The 18,059-nt window shown below is 37.5% G+C and overlaps 2 protein-coding genes and 1 long non-coding RNA gene across 21 annotated transcripts in view; 1 reads left to right on the top strand and 2 right to left on the bottom strand.

The window, feature by feature from the left end:
• Positions 1-15,858, top strand: part of PRKCD (protein kinase C delta) — a 124,949-nt gene extending 109,091 nt beyond the window's left edge. For all 6 annotated transcript variants that reach the window (XM_038410242.2, XM_038410238.2, XM_038410244.2 and 3 more), the window contains 5 exons: positions 269-331; positions 3,894-4,032; positions 6,219-6,407; positions 7,063-7,191; positions 8,859-15,858. In XM_038410242.2, coding sequence (XP_038266170.1) covers positions 269-331; positions 3,894-4,032; positions 6,219-6,407; positions 7,063-7,191; positions 8,859-9,017 — 679 coding nt within the window. In that variant the 3' untranslated portion in view covers positions 9,018-15,858. The remainder of the gene's footprint in view (positions 1-268; positions 332-3,893; positions 4,033-6,218; positions 6,408-7,062; positions 7,192-8,858) is intronic.
• LOC122460883 lies at positions 7,185-10,197 on the bottom strand. The gene is made up of 3 exons (XR_006282487.1): positions 10,084-10,197; positions 9,545-9,549; positions 7,185-7,328 (listed from the first exon to the last, which is right to left on the bottom strand). It is a non-coding gene; the product is annotated as an uncharacterized LOC122460883 (long non-coding RNA).
• Positions 13,866-18,059, bottom strand: part of PFKFB4 (6-phosphofructo-2-kinase/fructose-2,6-biphosphatase 4) — a 102,141-nt gene continuing 97,947 nt past the window's right edge. For all 14 annotated transcript variants that reach the window (XR_006282486.1, XR_006282485.1, XM_043518014.1 and 11 more), the window contains one exon: positions 13,866-16,366. Coding sequence is in view for 4 of the 14 variants with exons in the window: in XM_043518014.1 (XP_043373949.1) it covers positions 16,307-16,366 (60 nt within the window). In the remaining 10 variants the exon portion in view is untranslated. The remainder of the gene's footprint in view (positions 16,367-18,059) is intronic.

Here is an 18,059-nt window from a genome sequence, read left to right as displayed (position 1 = left end):
GAGAGAGTAATTTTAACTGCAGTTTTATTACATACAGTAATTCACAATTAACAGTATTCAATACTGCATTACATCCATATTGCAAGCTATAGAGGGTAATGATGCAAAAACTAAATACATTTTCCCCCTCATCCCCATAATGGTTATGTAAACTTACAGTACTATTCATCTTTCATAAAAAAACTGTTTTTCTTAGTTGCATTCACAATGTAGTAAATGTCTTATTTAACTAAGCAAGCCAGTTTGAAGTGGTGTTGCTCTATTTCAGGTTTTATGGAGCTGAAATAGTATGCGGTTTACAATTTCTTCACAGCAAAGGCATTATTTATAGGTGAGTAGTGATCCCTCTGATATGGGGCCCTTGACACTTGGTATATTTCTTGTGATGTATTAGTGGATTCTGTGATTAAGCTACAACCAGGACATATACAAGGAACAGTTCTTTATTAATACCCTTGGAATAAAATCAAATGTTTAAGATGGAATTCAGCAAGTACTTGAGATGAAGCTATAATTGTTTCCTTGTGTTTTCTCCTTGGCAACAAGAATAATGAAATAATTATTTACATTACACAGAAGTCTTTGTTTCACATTAGTTATTGCCAAGCACCGTATTCAGACTGAGACAGTTTGACTTTATGTTGGTGGTAATGGAGATTTAGTGGTTCCTTGAGGCTGTGTTTATTTCTATTGACTTCTTTGTGAAAAGCACTGCAGCTAAAGCTCTCTGCTGCTGCTGTCTCTAGGAAATAAGGAGAGACACTGCTTCCTGGGCTGGAACTTCAAGTCAGAAATGAGCTTGCAGATGTCCAAATTCTTCACACTGTGTTTAGACCTTGTGGGCTACATTCTGATCTCAAGTGCAGTTGGGTACCTATGGTGTAACTTCATTGCCTGGTACTGTTGAGATCAAACTGTCACCTCTTTCCCCTATTGAAACATAAAAGTAAGAGGCAGCAAAGGTTAGGACTTACGTTACTATGTAATACCCTGGTTCAGCGTATATGGACACTAGCCTATATTTAGTCGTGTACCTAGGAGAAAAAAAAAACTAGCTGTAGGCTGTGGTGCTGGTGCTCGTTCTGATAACATTAGCCTTTATGTGCTCAACTTACAGGGTGAGGATGGGCCCCCTCTTTTTAAAGAGGCAGAGTGGAGAAAACGTTCCACTGCATGTTTCCTGTGGATATTTGGGATGCATCTCCTGTATACATCCATCAACTACTAGCAAATTTCTGAAAGTGGGTGGTGGATAAGGCAGCCTACAACAGTGCATCTTCACAGAAGGGCTGTAATGTGCAGGTGGCATGGGAAAAGGCAATGGAAGGAGACCAAGTCTTGACAATCAAATGAAAAACCCTTGTTTAACTGCCTAAGGATTTATCTATATGAGGAAATCTACCAGCAAAACAAACGGTAGAAACACACTCTTATTCTAGAAGAGGTGCCCCCACCCAAAACGAAGTTCTGTTGGTAAATTTTCCCCTGTAGACAAGCCCTAAAAATGAATACAAACTTAAAATATTTATGATGCTGGAATGAACACATTCCAGGTGAATTTTCAAAGGTTATTTGATTTTAATGGAGTAACCTAACAATCATTTAAATGAGAATGATGTTTCTGTCTATGTATCAACAGCCATAATCCAATGGGACAGGTAGGGAGTCGTGTCCAATCTTGGAGAGGATTAATGGTGCAGCCTGTCACACCATGTGCTTCTGGAGTTGTCAGGGACAGTTCTGTTGTTTGTTTCATGATCTTGAGCAGTAGATCACCCTCTCTTGACAATCTTAGCAACTGCTTTGGGGAACTCACCAAGGGAGAAAAAGAATTTCCAGTCATCTTGTGAAACATCTGCTCTAATCATGTCCATATAGGTCAGTAGCAGGGTTGTTGGCAGCTGTTCAGTCTGCCTTCCTTGGTATGTGTTGCTGCATCCAGCTGCACAAAAAAATGCATAACACTTCATGTTATGAAGAGAATGTAAATGCTTTTCCTGAAGACCTGCATCAATAATGTTCACACTATTAAGAGTTAAATGATTTAACAAGACTTCAGAAAAACGGCATGAACACAGTGTTTAACATTAATTTATAGTGGTCACAGTGAAGTGTAGTGCAACCCCCTGCTGCTGTACAGTCATCTATGACTAGATACCAAGTATAAGCTGGTTGGACTTTGGCATGACCAGAATGAGATTTCATCCAAACTTCCAAAAACAAAATTTAGTATAAATGAATCTGAGTGAGTTTCTGGGCGCACAGATTATTGCCCTAAGAGACTTCAAAGCAAGTATCTAGAATTCTAGAACAGAATTAGCAATAATGCTGTGGTCTATAATCTTCACAACTAAACAAAACTAGGCTGACATAAATCATGAAGTGTTCAGATATTTGAGGATATGTCAGGGCTATTGCTATTTCTACTGGCAGCATACAAGTGGTGACAGGGTAGTTAGAACTATTTTTTAACCCTGGAGGAAATAACTGAAGGCAAGAATTCAACTTTCACAGGGAGCTGTGTTCCCAACTCACCTAACCACTTTTGAAAAATCCCAGCCACAAATAAGAATCCATGCATTTTCTACAAAACAGAGATGTAAAGCAGAATACAAGTCTGTTCTGTGGTTCATTAACGTCCCAAGGATTTCCACAGAGGATACTAATACATGAAGTCTGAAAAACTGAACAAGGCTAATCACTAAGATCTGGACAAATGCCATCTTTGCAACATGGGTAGGGAAGAGCTGGGATGTTTGTTAATCATTGTGCAGGCATCGATGGCAATAGTTCTCATGTGCAGTAGCTTCAGGTCAGTTGTTGAAAGGTTCACATTGCTGTTCCAAAATCCTCAGACACTTTGCTTATGATTTTTTCCCTTCATGCTATGGCAGGGACCCTTACAAAATATTTGTGAGCCATTTGTAAAAGGTAGCTGTTCTCAGGTCTTTTAGTTCTTGCAAATTGTGGGTTAGTAAGTATCTGGAATTAATAAGTTTCAGAGTAGCAGCCGTGTTAGTCTGTATTCGCAAAAAGAAAAGAAGTACTTGTGGCACCTTAGAGACTAACAAATTTATTTGAGCATAAGCTTTCGTGAGCTACAGCTCACTTCATCGGATGCATCATGAAAGCTTATGCTCAAATAAATTTGTTAGTCTCTGGAATTAGTAAGTAATTCTGTACCAAACATTTAACTTCTTCCCTTCAACCACCAATGCAAACAGGGACCAGGAGAGCCTGTCCTGAACATAAGTCTATTTCCTTCTAGGTAATATCACAATGGATTTTGGCAAAAGGCAAACTTGGTAAGGATAGAAAAATAGATTATAGTAATTTACCATGTGTTTACAGGGAAAGGGGAGAACTCATAGTTATAACAGATGCAAGTAATGGTAGGTGTGCTGCACCTAGCCGTGGCTGCTGTGGTTATGTCTTAATGTGGAAATAGTTAAAACATGGAGGGGGAAGTGAGAGGACACAACAAAATTGGCTTTTGGATTCACATTTACAGCAGGGTGAAATTTTTTCTGCAAAGACTGCAGATACAGCAACACTGAAATATTTCAGAGATTTGCATAGATCTTGGTGAATTATTACAAGACATTTGTTTAAGTTTCCTAAAATATAAATGAAAACTTTTTTCTGATTTGCTGAAAGTTTTTGAAATAAATTTTTGGTTCCATCCAAATAAAAATAACCTGTTGTTTGCCCAGATCTACTAACAAATAAATAACTTGCACTGAGAAATATGGGGAAAACTTGCTTTCAAAATTACTACTTTCACTCGGTGAGAGGCAATTTAACCTTTCCTGGCAGTAATGTGTGTCACTTGTTTTCAACAAAGCAGCATACTGAAATTTTTGGGTTTTTTTTTTTTTAAACTTTTCCTCTAGAGACCTCAAACTGGACAATGTGATGCTTGATAAAGAAGGCCACATCAAAATAGCTGACTTTGGGATGTGCAAAGAGAACATGGTTGGAGAGAACAGAGCAAGTACTTTCTGTGGTACCCCAGACTACATAGCACCTGAGGTAAGCACAGAACCAGTCAAGTGCTTAGAAGAGCAAAGTTCTGATATTGACAATGGTAATGCAGAATTTGTTTAGAAAGCCTCCTTTGGCACTCACCAACATGTAATTACATTTCCTTTCACAGAATAATGGGAATATTTTATTTTAAAAATATTTATTCCTAACTGCTAGTAATCCAATTAGAAAGAGATTAATCTAGATGCTGTCCTAAAAATACTGCAGAACTCAAGCATACACTGGGTTTTTGAAATATCAATTCATTTTTTATATTAAATCTATCCAGCTAGTGAAGTTTTAAGCAGCCATTATCCATTCTGCCTTATTGCCCAGTGAAGACTGGTATAATTCCACCATGAATACTGTAGTTCTTCTCCATGATTGTGAGGCACTTTGCCACTTACCTGCCCTTAGTGTGAGGAAGTTTTGTCTCTGTCTGCTGTGGATCAGCTCCCGAAAATCATTACTCTCTGGCAACACAAGCATTGCCTTCTAGGCCTCCCACTCTCTGTACATGTTGTGATAGGCCCATGCCATCTACTGGGCTGTCAAAGTGTTCCTCAGGAATGCTCAGCCTCTGTTTCTCTGAACACTCACAGAACTTAAATCTGCTGTTCCCAAAGGAATAGTACACACCAAGTTGTAAGATTCAACTCACAATCAACACTTTTCATGAGGGCTGTGGGTGAAGCAAACAACCATAGTTTTACTATCAAACAAAGGAGGTTCACATGATAGAAATGAGAATACTAGAAAAATGGTTACATATAAAACAAAATCAATGCACTTTCGAGAGACAAACTTAATTACAAGGCATTCTTCTATTTTCTATAAGATCGTTTACGTCAAATCTTTTCTCCAGCATTTTCAAGCAGAGTGGCTAAGATCCTGTCTCATAAGGACAAGCTTGCTAGCAGCTTGGCCACACGGATGGAAAGAATGAGGATGTACCTGTGTCCCATAGTTATACCACCAAAAGTTCATTGTCCTTTTTATAAAGTGCTAGTTCATGTCTTCCTGTATATTTCCTCTCTGAAGATTTCACAATTATGATCCATATGATACTTAATTTACAGTGTAAGCAGACATTTTGTGCCTGAAAGAAAACCTGCTTTTTACCTGTGACCAGTTGCTAGTCACAGACCTTAAGAACATAATTTTCAGTGTGTGTGTGACTGAGCTCTTTGAGTCCATCACATTCTTCTTGTGATCCCTGCCAGTTGGAATCCAGAAGTTCTTGTGTTGCACACACAATGATGCCCTTCATCTAAAATGTTAACTTGGTCAAAATTCAGAGCTGGTCTTTGCTGGCTCCTTCTCCCACATCATGAAATTTAAAATCAAACCAACTCGTAGGTTTAAAAAAAAAATTTGATTTTTTTTTTTTTTGGCAGGGGGTGGGGAGGGTTTTGAAATTCAGTGGGACTTATGCTCTTAAAATCTCACCTGTACTATAGTCCAGAATGAGATAATTGAAATCCTAGTTACAGCTATGAGAGCTTCATCACAGCAAACGTCCATTTGTTAGTAAATTATTTTCTTTTATCACAATCGGTCTTGTTTCCTCCAGTCATATAGTTCCTCATCTTGCACAGGAGTGGCAGTGACTTACACTAGTTCAAGTGGGAAGAGAATTAAGTCCACTCTCTTCTAACGGTTGAAAAACCAAGTTGTCAGGTGCTCAACAATATTTCTGCCTAGGAAGTCCATGTTACAAGTGAACAACCAATACATTTACAAAACTGGACAAAAGTTTAGCTACACATTTTCCATATCCAACTAGCTACAATCTAAATTGTAGCCACTTAAGTAGGACATAAAGCTCCTTTTTCGGAGGTCATAATCCATGTCAAAAGCTTAATTAATTTTTTCTTTTCTGGCTTCTATGAAGATTTTTCTGTTTGAAAATGCCTCTCATTCTTTTTGCTGTAGTTGACATGCAGGTCTACATTGTGTATGAAAAGAAGCTATAAATCTCTAATCAGATAAATGGATTACTAGTAGAAAATTAAGTACTTATGACTTAGTATCCAAGCTGATTTAACCTTTTAAGATGCAGACTCGGATTTTGGAGATGACCAAAAAAATTTTAAGTCTTTGCGGGCCTAGTTAAGTGAGCCTCTGGAGGTAGCATTTCCTTATTAAAATTTGTGTTTCTCTCCCCTGCACATGTCTTGTCATGGCAACAGATTCTTCAGGGCTTGAAGTACACATTTTCTGTGGATTGGTGGTCATTTGGAGTCTTGCTGTATGAGATGCTTATTGGACAATCTCCTTTCCATGGAGATGATGAGGATGAGTTATTCGAGTCAATCCGAGTGGACACACCTCACTACCCACGGTGGATTACCAAGGAATCAAAGAGCCTACTAGAGAAGGTCGGTGTTGGCTGTGACACAGTCGGTAGAGCCTACTGTTACTTTTGTATTAAGGGAAGGAAAGCTGACACTAACTCCACCAAATTGCACTTTCAGTAAAATATCTCCTCATAATTTTAAACCTTTCACAGAAGTGCAATTAGGCAAGCAGTGAAATATTTTTATTAAACTGAAACCAAAGCAGATTTAGGACTAAGGCTAGTCTAAGCCTATGTCTATACTATGTTAGAGGAGACAGGGAAACCCTTAAGGTATGTCTGATCTGCAGTTACAGTGCATGCTCAGGTACTGGAACAGTGAACCTGAGGGGGCATGCACTTCAACCCAGGCTATCCCATGAATAGTTAAACAGGGACTTGGATGGGCTTATACTGCCTATGTTGAAGCCCATGCTGCCACAGCTTCATTGCTTGAGTACCAGAGCTAGCTTGATTCAAGTTAGCTAAGGTATGTTTACGTGAACTGCAATCACTCTGAATACCTTGTTTTCACTGTCAGTGGACTACCTGTTCCCTTCAACAGTACATACAATTCAATTCCACTGTCTTTGTTAGTGCCCATATACCCTCAGTACCAGCTAAAGCCCTGTGTTCCCTTTCCCACTGAGGTGGTGTATGGATACAAAATTCAATCTTACACACATTTTATTTCAAAGCTCTTTGAAAGGGATCCAACAAAGAGGCTAGGAATTACTGGGAACATCAAGGAGCATTCTTTCTTCAAAACAATCAACTGGATGGCACTAGAGAAGAGGGAGATAGAGCCTCCTTTTAAACCAAAAGTGGTATGTATCGTTCCAACACTTGCTGTACTCTACGTGGTGGTTTTGCACTGTTGTCACAGAGCTGGTTACCCAGATGATTCATATTGACTAAGAGCCAGAGCTGCTGCTGTCATTCTGAGTTTCCCAATTCTCACCACCTGTCTCTAATTTCAGGAATGACTTAAACAAAAACGATTCAGTAGTATGGTTATGAGGATGCCACTAGGAAAGATGCTTGTTGAAGAAACAGGAAACCTTCAAGCTTTTTTTTTTTTTAGTCATAACAGGTGGAAAGGAATATGAACAGTCCATTAGTTAAAGCTGAATGGGGGAAATGAACTACAGGTGGATATAAGGATTTTTCAGTGAAATAAATAGTTGGACCAGCTATAGATTTTTCCATTGCAGAACATCCTGTACTTACGTGTTATCAAGCATAGTGTGGGATTGCTCACATAATAGATTATTTATTAATAATCTCATACTACCATTTGAGATGACACTTTAAAATAAGTATAAATTTTATATAAATAATTACCACTGCCACTCAGATCAAAAAATCTGAACATTGATTGCATTTCTCAATATATGTTTAAAGATAACTTTCACTATAATCTTTCCTGATATACCTTACATTTATACATGGATTAGGAATCTTCCATAGGCATATGTAAAGCACTTCATTTAGCACCATGTGGAACAATAACCAAAACATGAGGCAATAGCCTATCTAATAGCAGTCTAGGAAATGCAAGTGTTCCACACCAGCTCAAATCAGTTTTCTTTTAATATGTAGGGGGAAGAAAGGATTTCTATTCTCCATCATAGGCACTGTTAAGTTCTTTGGTGTCAATTGTATTGATTGTTCCAGTGGTAATACCTAAGCTATCTACACACAAGTGTGTTGGAGCCCATATTAGGTTGGCTAGTGCTCATTCTCAGCTGTAGCTTTTTCTTTGTTTGGTATTTACATGGCTCTTTCCCTCTATGTACACACCAGAAGGAGCTATCTAAGCCTAATTATTTGCCTTGAATCTCCCCTATAGAGAGCCTCTAAGCCATGATGGAGTTCTGGCAATACCACTTTTAAAAAAGCGCATCTCAGAACATGTCTAAACCTCTTAGTGATAATCATGGAATCTTTTGCTTGATGGAGAATGAACAACTCAACAGATGAGTGTTCTGGTTTTCTTCACTGGTATCATGTTAGTAATATCTCCATCATCTGCTAGCACAGTGGTAAGATCGTTAGTTAAAACGGTAACTGATAGGCCAACAAGTATGACTAAAATGAACTGCCTTTTCCTTTTGAAATGCTGGATGTGTTCATCTACCTCAAAGTGAACTTCCCATAAAGTAAATGTAGAAAGATTGACACTTCGAGCTTTCAGGAACATCTACAGACTTAAGTAATGCTTTGCAGAAGCTTGAAAAAGTTAACATCCTTCTCACTAGTTTGGCTTGAGTTTTCATCAGTAAAGGAGTGTGATTTTAATACTCTTCCAATGATTAGAACTACTGGGGTGATAACTCTGAAAATATGTTCTGGGGGGATTCAAGATCTTACATATAGTAAATGAAGAATTGTAATGTTGCGCTCCCAGTTACAAGTTCTAAAACTTTTTCTCTGTGTTTCTGCACAGCTTCGCTAAAGAAGCCACTAACTATTTCCACCCTCTTTAACACAGAAATCAGCAAGTGACTACAACAACTTTGACCGAGAGTTTCTGAGTGAGAAGGCACGGTTATCTTACAGTGACAAAAACTTGATCGAATCTATGGATCAGTCTGCATTTGCTGGATTCTCTTTTATTAACCCTAAATTTGAACAGATCCTGGCTACATAGTCTCTGAACATTTGGGGTTAAACACTGTAAACAGAGGCTTCCAAACGCTAAGTGACATGTTGTGTCTATACCTTTCCTTGAAAATAATATACGGTGGCATGAAAAATGCCTTACTGCTGATTAACTGGCAGTGATTTTTTGCATGGTCATCAGGGTTAAGAAATGAAGAATCGTGTGCATTAATTGGCAAAATGTAAATTGTGTTTTGGTTACTTAAATGTGTATATGTGTATATATATGCTGTATATTTTGCTCTAGAAACAAGACATTAGAAAAGATTGTCTTTTTTAAATATGGCTGAGGCCTTTTTATTCATCTTCAGTAAAATTTGAAGTTATATTAAACTTTGATTTTAGCAATTACACTTTTTTTTTCCAAAATGGCACTAATTTACTCTATCTATTGTAAAAGGTAAACTGAGATTATAGAAACATTCCTGATTTAAAAAGCAAAGATTTTTTTTAAGGATACTCTATCCAACACTAGTTTCTCTTAGTGTCAGGTGTTGGCTCATTACGAACTAATACTCAAACTATTGTAAGACACCAGCCAATATTTTAAGAACTCATGTAACTGTGGGACCTCCAGAGTGTTCGTCTGTGGCTATTCTCTAAGTTTAGCCTCAGTGTGTGTCTAGTTTTTGAAAACACAAGAATGATTAAATACTGTTGAATATAACTAATTTATCTCCTTTCTATCCTGCATCATTACAATAGTTACAAAATTAACTGCTACAACCTTCCACCTGCAGTGTAACTCAAAAGGATGGGTTACATTAGGAAATTAGTTCGCATTCATTATGTGACATCTTTTTTCCATGTGCTAGGCTTCATTGATTACTCTAAATATTTATCCTTGGCAAACATGTGCATCAGATGTTCTGGCCCAAGTATCTGGCAACAACCCACTTCCTAGAAGTAAATTTTTAGAGACTGAAATAACAATGGAAACTTGTACAAGTATAACGTATTATTGCTCATGTCTATTAATAAATGCACTTTAAGATCACTGCCTTTTACAAAAAAGCCCTGGTTCAGCTATTATATGGAATATTGGGTCCACTTACCTGGCCTTTCAGAGATGGAACATTTCCACTGAACTGCCAGCTGGTGATTTATATGGAATAGCACTATATCCTTCAAACAGAACATCTGTGGCTCCATGTGTTTCAGTACAACTGATGTTAAAGCAAAGCCATGCTTCCATTTAGTAGGTTATAACCACATGTGAGCTTTCCACAGTTCAACAACGTCGGTACATGATGGGGGGGGGGGGGGGGGGAAGAGTATTCACCTGGGTTAAACCACTTACATTACTACAAAACTAGTTCACACAAGTCTACTTCCAAGTAAACAGAAAGTTGAATCATAACCAACATTAACTTTAGAGCAAGATATACACCACTTGCTCTACTACATAGCATGCTACAGGCCCAGTTATTTTATGGACCTTAAACTAGTGGATAGATCAAATACTGAAGTGCTGCTGTCTAAGTGTATTGCATAAAAGAGGGCCCTGATTTGCTAATCGCAATTAGCACTACCCAGAAAGAATAAAAACAGTTAGCTACCAGATTGTCACAGAAGACACCATATGCGTATGTGTGAGACACAACCATTAAGTGTAGGTACTTCAGCATATTTATTAGCCTAATGTCCATTAAGTTTAGAAAATCCTCTTCTGCACAGAAGCAAAATAAATGTTAATTTCATAATCAAAACTGCTCATTAATTCAACAATCAAATGTACCTCAGTGTACATAAATGGCTACAAGCCCCTATGTTGAGATCAAAAGGAACTCCTTTGGATTTCTTTATCCAAGATGCACCAAAAAATTGAGGGGGGTCCTCTAAGAATTTAGAACTATTGTTATTGAACATGAGAATATCTTATTGAAAACTTTCCTGAGGTACAGTGATAAGCTACAGAACTATGCTAAGAAAAGTCCTGTTAATTTCAGAAGAACTTTCTAGTGAGTGCAGTGCTTAAACATGGAACATTTAGCAGAAGGTGAGTATGGTTCATTTAACTACAATAAAACCTTTCTGCACTGGATTTGCCAGAGATAGCAAGATTTTATTTTGCAAATCAGTGAGTAAGCAGACAATCACAAAATATAGTTTTGTTAATTATAATACTTCACAGTATGCTACAGTATTGTACGGAACATATAGTGAAAGAATAGCAAAACCTGGAGTACATCTACACTTGGAGCTGGAAGTGTAAATTCCAGCTCAAGGTGACATACCTGAACTAGTGCTGATCAAGGAAGCATGCTTAAAAAAAAAAATTTAAAAAGTGTAGCCACAGCAGCAGGAGGGGCTAGCAGCTCAAACACATATGTACTTGGTGCTGCTAAACCCTCTTGCCACTACTATGCTATTTTTGAGCCCTAACTCAGGTATGTTTCCTGAAGCTGGAATTTACAGCTCCAGCTCAAAGTGCAAACATCCCTTAAGTCTCAGGCAGATTAAACCTCCGTAACACTGTACTACTGAAACAGGAAGACTGCTTGGGCCTTCTAAATGAGGCTCCACTGTGGACTCAATCATGTAATACATTCTTGGTTTTGTTTTTATAAAAGCAGTGCTACTTTATAAAGCTGGGACCTGTAGCTGGAGCTTCAGTGTTCTCATAATAAATTCAGGTTAATATAGGCAGACCCAGATTGGCCTTTTATTTCATATAGAAGGGTTTGCCTACACACTGGGGATTTGCACTAATATCAGCTGTGTAAGTGCAAACCCTCAGTGTAGGAAGAACAAAAATAAATGTAAAGTGCAATTTGGGGTTTCAAGCAGAGGTGACAGAACCATGGCTGCCAACCGATGGTTGAAAAGGGGATAAATCACCAGAACAGAGAAGGCTTAGGTATGTTTTACCTGGCTACACTCTTGTTCTTTATATTTGAGATTGGTGTGCCTATGGATGCTTCAGAATGGTAGAGATGCACGCTAACAAATACAGTTTCAAATCAGGCTCTCAACACAATGCGACATCCTTTGGGGCTAGGCCTTCAAGAAGGGAAAATGTATATCTGCTTTAACCAAGGAAAGAAGTAATTTTAAAATTTGTCAAAAGAAAATAGAATTCTAACTGGTTAGATTTACCCATGCTCCTCTTTCAAAATGACCCTGCTCTACAAAGCTCTCTTCTTGCACATCACTCTAGTTGGTAGGAGTTGCTGGGAGTGCCTGCCTCAGCCAGTTGGTGTCCACACATGCACATCAATGTATCAGGAGGCTTAACGGACCAGTTCATGCAAGGGGAGCTAACATACCCTCCAACAAGTAACCAGACACTCATTGCAATCTTTATCTGCATCAGCACAATAAATATTTCAGATTTAAGTCATTATAGATATCTGATGTATTAAGTGACAGTCTTATTCTCCACTGGAAATGACTAAAGTAACCTGTAATCACTGTGCATGAGGGCCACCTTGTGGAAGATAGAAAATAATTGCAATCTATTATCTGATTCCCAAACTGGTCTGGAGAGATGACTGGGCACAAGGGCTGGTGTTCTTAGTTCCAGCTGCTGCTAAAAGGGTCAATACAATTCACTGCAAAGAGGAGTCTCAAGGCCTTTTTAAAAAAGGCACCTGGAACTGAGTTCCCTCTAATAAAGAATGCTACTGCATTTGAGGAGAAGGGTATAGCAATAGCTGTGGTAGATAATACACCACCAAGAGGGACTAAAGCTAATAGCGATCAGTACTTTCCAAAGAGGAGGTGTGAATGAGCGAGGTGGTCACAACACAGTAATCTGTGCTTCTCGATATGAACAAGTTTGAGAACCCCTAGTTTAGACAAATGACTACTGTTAAGTTCTGCCTTCTCATATACTGCAACAGAAATAGAAAAAGCATTACCGATACTATTGCATCTCAATACATGCATAATGGACTATTTAAATCCAAATGCTACAGCAGATTAATTTGCAGCTACGGGTACTGAAGACTATCAGGTAGATTGGAATTAATCTTTTTTAAAAAGAAACCAAAGTTGTCCTGTTTTAGAATGTCACAAATCCTAAACATTTAGAATGACAAAACGTAACAGTTAATTTTCATTGAAATTCACAAAGCCTCAATTTACAATCATAATTTCACATTAATTTTGACTTGCTCTTCAATTTTAAATCTGAACTATTGCTATTGCAGAAGATTTTTGCCAATCTGAGCAGTTCTCAGCTTGTCTCACATATTGTAGGTAGTACAATCAGTACCTCTCACCTCTTTTTGCAGCAGATGATAATGAAATGAATTTAACCTTTACTCTCACACCTCTCTCCACCTGAGATACTTTTCACAAAAATGTATTTCACAGTCTTCCACAGTGGATAAATTGATAAACTGTTTTGTCCTGAGGAGATATTTACCCAACTCTAAATGTTACTGTAGCATAGCTGGTTTAAGGGGACAAGGAAAGAAACACAAATATCTTGAGTTTTAATGTTTGATCTTTATTATTTGGCTCAAAGATCACATGAGATTCATTTTGCCTAGAAGATTAAGTTGAAGGCCAGTCATATCAGAAGGGTTAGTTTAATTCCATCCAATCACTGCAACATAAAACAAACATACTAGGCCATGCTTAGAAATTAACCCCTCTGGATGATGACTCACTTTTCCAAACCAGATGAGAATATGTATATTGCTTTTTGATGGTAAGGAGTAATTCTTGCAACATATTTCCAGAACTCTCAATTTTTACAGGAGAGATAGGGGTGATCATTTACTTATTTTTTACATTCTATTATTTTTGTCTTTTACTAACCAAGATGCAGTTAGTGACATTATTTGTAAATTAAAATAGAATTGATAGCTTCAGATTCTCCTTTTTATTTTCAAGTACTGACATACAATTTATTCACACTTGTGTACAATGATTTTTTTACTATACAGTACATCCATCCTGCAAATGAGCAACCACTCTGATCACAGTATATTTAAAAGCAGTCTATAAAAATATCTACTATACATAAAACATTTAGCCATATAGAATTTTACAGCACCTTTGAAAATTCTGAGATTAAAAACTCATATAGGGAAACATTTCCCTTTTATAACCATGCTTCCTTTGCTAGAACCAAGCTCAAAACTACAGTAGTCCAAACTCGGTCTTGGTAAACCTTTGCTTTTCAAAGCACATGAAGAAAATAATATTTGGGAATTTGCCTTGGGTAACTATGGATAAAAGCTAGGCTTCCTCAATTTACTATCATTAAACATAAATAATCCCTACTGTAGATCGTGTGTCCCAGATCCAAAGGAAACGGCACATTAGAGGATACGGCTGTTCTTCTGAACTATGAACAAATAAGTTATCAGAAGGGAACCCACTATATAGCATCTCTTCCCTCTCCAATATAAGCATCTTTAAGGTTTGTTTTGCTGTGCATCAATAAATGTCTTAGCAGCGCTTTGTGCTCTAACCTTAGACAATAACAATTAATGTATCTAAATAAATATATTATTTACTTTTAAATGCATATTACTGGTTGCATGGATTACAGACAAAAAGCTTTTGATAGTAAGGTTCCAAGCAAGTGTTTTTGATATCCTATGCATTTGTTTTCCGAAATGAAATCTAGCTATATGGCTTACTTCCAGTACATTGACTGTATTGCTAAGACTAGCTTAATAAAACAAATCACAACAGCAGCACATATTAGAGTCCCCTCCCTGCATAAAACAAAAAACAATTTAGCCCCTGCCTGCAAGCTACTTTGACAGAACCCAATTCTCTACACTGAAATTCAACTAAACATATTAACGGATAAATGCAAGAGTTGAATTAACCACCAAATAATACAGACATCAAAAAAATACTCCAGTAACTAACGGGCAGATTTCTTCATTTTATTAACAATTAGGTATTGCTAACTAAATCCTATCATCCAGCAACACATGTATACTATATATATATATATATTGGCTTGGAACAATGAAGGTAGTGAGTGGCCTTGACATGCATAGAAAATTCTACCACTTTTTAGCATTGGACGTAAATGCACTTGCAATTTCACAGAAAGTTAAAGATTTTAAAAACAAAATACAGAGATGACATTTAAAAAAAAAAATCAATTTCCAAATTCACTCAAGGGTTTTTGTACTCATACAATTCTCCGGAGGCTAAAATCCTATTTTAACATTCTCCTCCTCTATTTACTTAATGCTCCCACAGAGAAAACCTTAGACTTTTAGGGTGAAAATCACTCTATTAGAGCCCATTTAGGGTTTACATTGAAGTTTTACTGCATTAAAGTGATGCATTGGGTCTTTTGAGGGCCCGCTGAATGGGAGTATATTTCACCCTGAACGTGGAAGATGTGTCCTCTCCTGGAAAGGCTGCTTAACCTGGATAGTATAGATATTCTGAAAGATATCTGTCATCTTACCCTTTATAATCTCTTTCTAGGGTAATCAGACTATTAACAAGCCAGCTATCTGTACTTAAAACCATCCTTCCATAATGATCAATGTATAATAGTGTACCCTCACCATGGTACAAAATGCCATTTTGCAAGGAGAAGATAAAGGAACTTACTGTGATAGCAAAGCCTCTCTCGCTGTCAATATAATTTAATATATATAATCAAATATTCTTCTTGGCAAAGGGGAAAGCATCTCCATTTCAAAAGACATACAAACACGGTGCTTTGCAACACTTGAACTATGCTCAAACATCGATGGGGACGAAAAAAAGAATACTTGAGAAACTTTTTCAGAGCAAGCCTCCAATATGAAGTGGTTTTGTATCAAATGGAGCCTCCAATGCATTAAATGCAGAATTTCACATTAAAAAAAATTATATATATATATATACACACACACACACACGTCATGTAACTCTAGGCAGTCATTCACAGTAAAAATAAGAGGTACTCTTAGAAAAGCCATTATTGAAAAAAAAGTAAAAGTTCAGTTAAAACTTGACAGTAAGCTGAGAAGAGCAATTAACAATCTTGCATGATCCACAGGTGAAGAATAAAAACAGTTGAAAAACTGCATATTCACAGAAGAAAAATTAATAGCAACTTCACTGGGTTTCCCATAAATATTTCCAGTCTTGCACATTTCAACTTTCAGTATTAAGAGTCCTCCAGAAACGTGGGTTTTTCCACAAGTCATTGAATCACATTCTAAAAGCCTTACAGTCAGAGGGAGTGCGTGCATGTGACATTGTTTGACCTCCTTGGATGTCTTCTCCAATCTCATGTACCTGAGCTATTTCCTTAGTGCTTCTGTAGCAGGCAGGGGATGTTGTCATGGTCCACGGCAGTTACAGATGATTAGGTACTGTCCTCAAGGCTTCCTCTCTTGAGCGATCCACACCTACATTCTGCAAGCCAAAGACAGAAAGAAGATTTAAGCAAAGTTTCTCCCTGCTTTGCAGTAGGTTTTTACTCAGTCTATGGCACATCACAAAGGGCAAAAGACAGACAGAATTTGCTTTTTTTACACAGTACCTTGGACACATTTTCTCAGAAGACTTAATAAAATGAGACATAAGGCCCAGCCTAAACCAGCCAGTATATATAGAGTTAAAAACCATGATTAAAACTTCATGCCAGCTATTAAGTTCTCTATAAAGCCAACTCTCTAATACCAGATCACAGACCTTCTTTGCTGCCAATAAAAAAGCATCAGTTAGGACATCTGTTAAAACACCATTACAGCAGCTGTTAAAACACTCTCATACTGTCCACTGAGCATGTGTCTTATTAAGTTTATCTTTAAAGCTGTGGTTCCTTGTCCACACTGTGCACTATGTAAGTTTACCTGGAACTGCACTCCTTGTACGAGCATAACCTCAGATACAATCTTGCAAAGACTCCCAAGGAAAATGAGGTAGCACTATGCATTTAGCGATAACTGTCACACACCTCTGGGATTAGGTCCTGCTTGACTAAGATGAGGAAAATGGGTCAGGTTCCCAAGTTATTCACTTATCCCCAAAATAGTAACTGTTCTTATTTCAAGTTTTATTAGCTAGTAGCGGATTTTATATTAACTGAAATGAAGTGAATTCATTTTTGTTGGTTTCTGCAGTCTTAGAGAAAGTGTTTTTTAATTAACTATCTTCTCTGGTCTCACAAAACCAAGCACACAGGGCAAGAGACTTACATTCAAGGTTATTTGCTGGATAAGCAAAATGTAAATAAAACTGAAGGGTCTATTCTCCCCTCCCCACAAGCATACAAATTACTGTTAGGGCATTAGATACTATCATTCATATTATGGGGATATGTGCCACTGGGTGGCATTTAGATGCGATTTTAAAACCACTTTTTCTACCATCTGACTCCAATACTGTCACCAGAGCTGTTTGGATAGCATATAAAGTTTCTATACCACTCTAGTTTCACTCTGACACCATATAAATTTTAACTGAGAAGTAACAAGTCTACAGAACTTGGGGAAGAAGATGGTTGCAGAAAAGTTTTGCATGCTTAGGGTTCTCTAATCAGAGCCCTTTCTTTCAAGAACTCGTCCTGTTTAAAAGCAAGAGGAAACCCCAGCTGTAAAGACCAGTGATGCCACAGGAAAGAGACTCCCGCTGACTTTCCATCAGGCCTATTATCAATGGATGGGAAACATAGCAGCTATTGTTGACTTTGCCACAGACCATCTCCCAGTTCTGCGTTTTAACCACAAAGCCACTCTCCTACTATAAACATTATAAACTACCTTTACTGCACATTCTATCTGAATTTGCTTTTATTACTGCACCTCAGTTTTTCATGAATTGCACAAATTTCACCAGGGAAAAAACCCATCTTTCTATGTAGTCTAAAAAGATATTTGAACTTTTCTGATTTTGTTTTGGTCTAAAGGGCAATGAGGGGGCAAAGCTATTGCAGTACAACTATTAAATAATAAGAGCTGGCACTTTTAGTAGGTTTATTAAGCTCCTCTTCTACAGCACACACCCAGTCAATGACTTGATTTAATAAAAAAATTAAAAAAGAGTTGAAAATTAATTTTGGGATAATTAGCTGCAAGCAACTCAGGGCTTTATTATACTTAATGGG

The sequence above is a fragment of the Dermochelys coriacea genome, chromosome 7, assembly GCF_009764565.3.
Source record: "Dermochelys coriacea isolate rDerCor1 chromosome 7, rDerCor1.pri.v4, whole genome shotgun sequence".
In the NCBI taxonomy this organism is placed as follows: domain Eukaryota; kingdom Metazoa; phylum Chordata; order Testudines; family Dermochelyidae; genus Dermochelys; species Dermochelys coriacea.
This window is presented reverse-complemented; position numbering and strand designations above follow the sequence as displayed.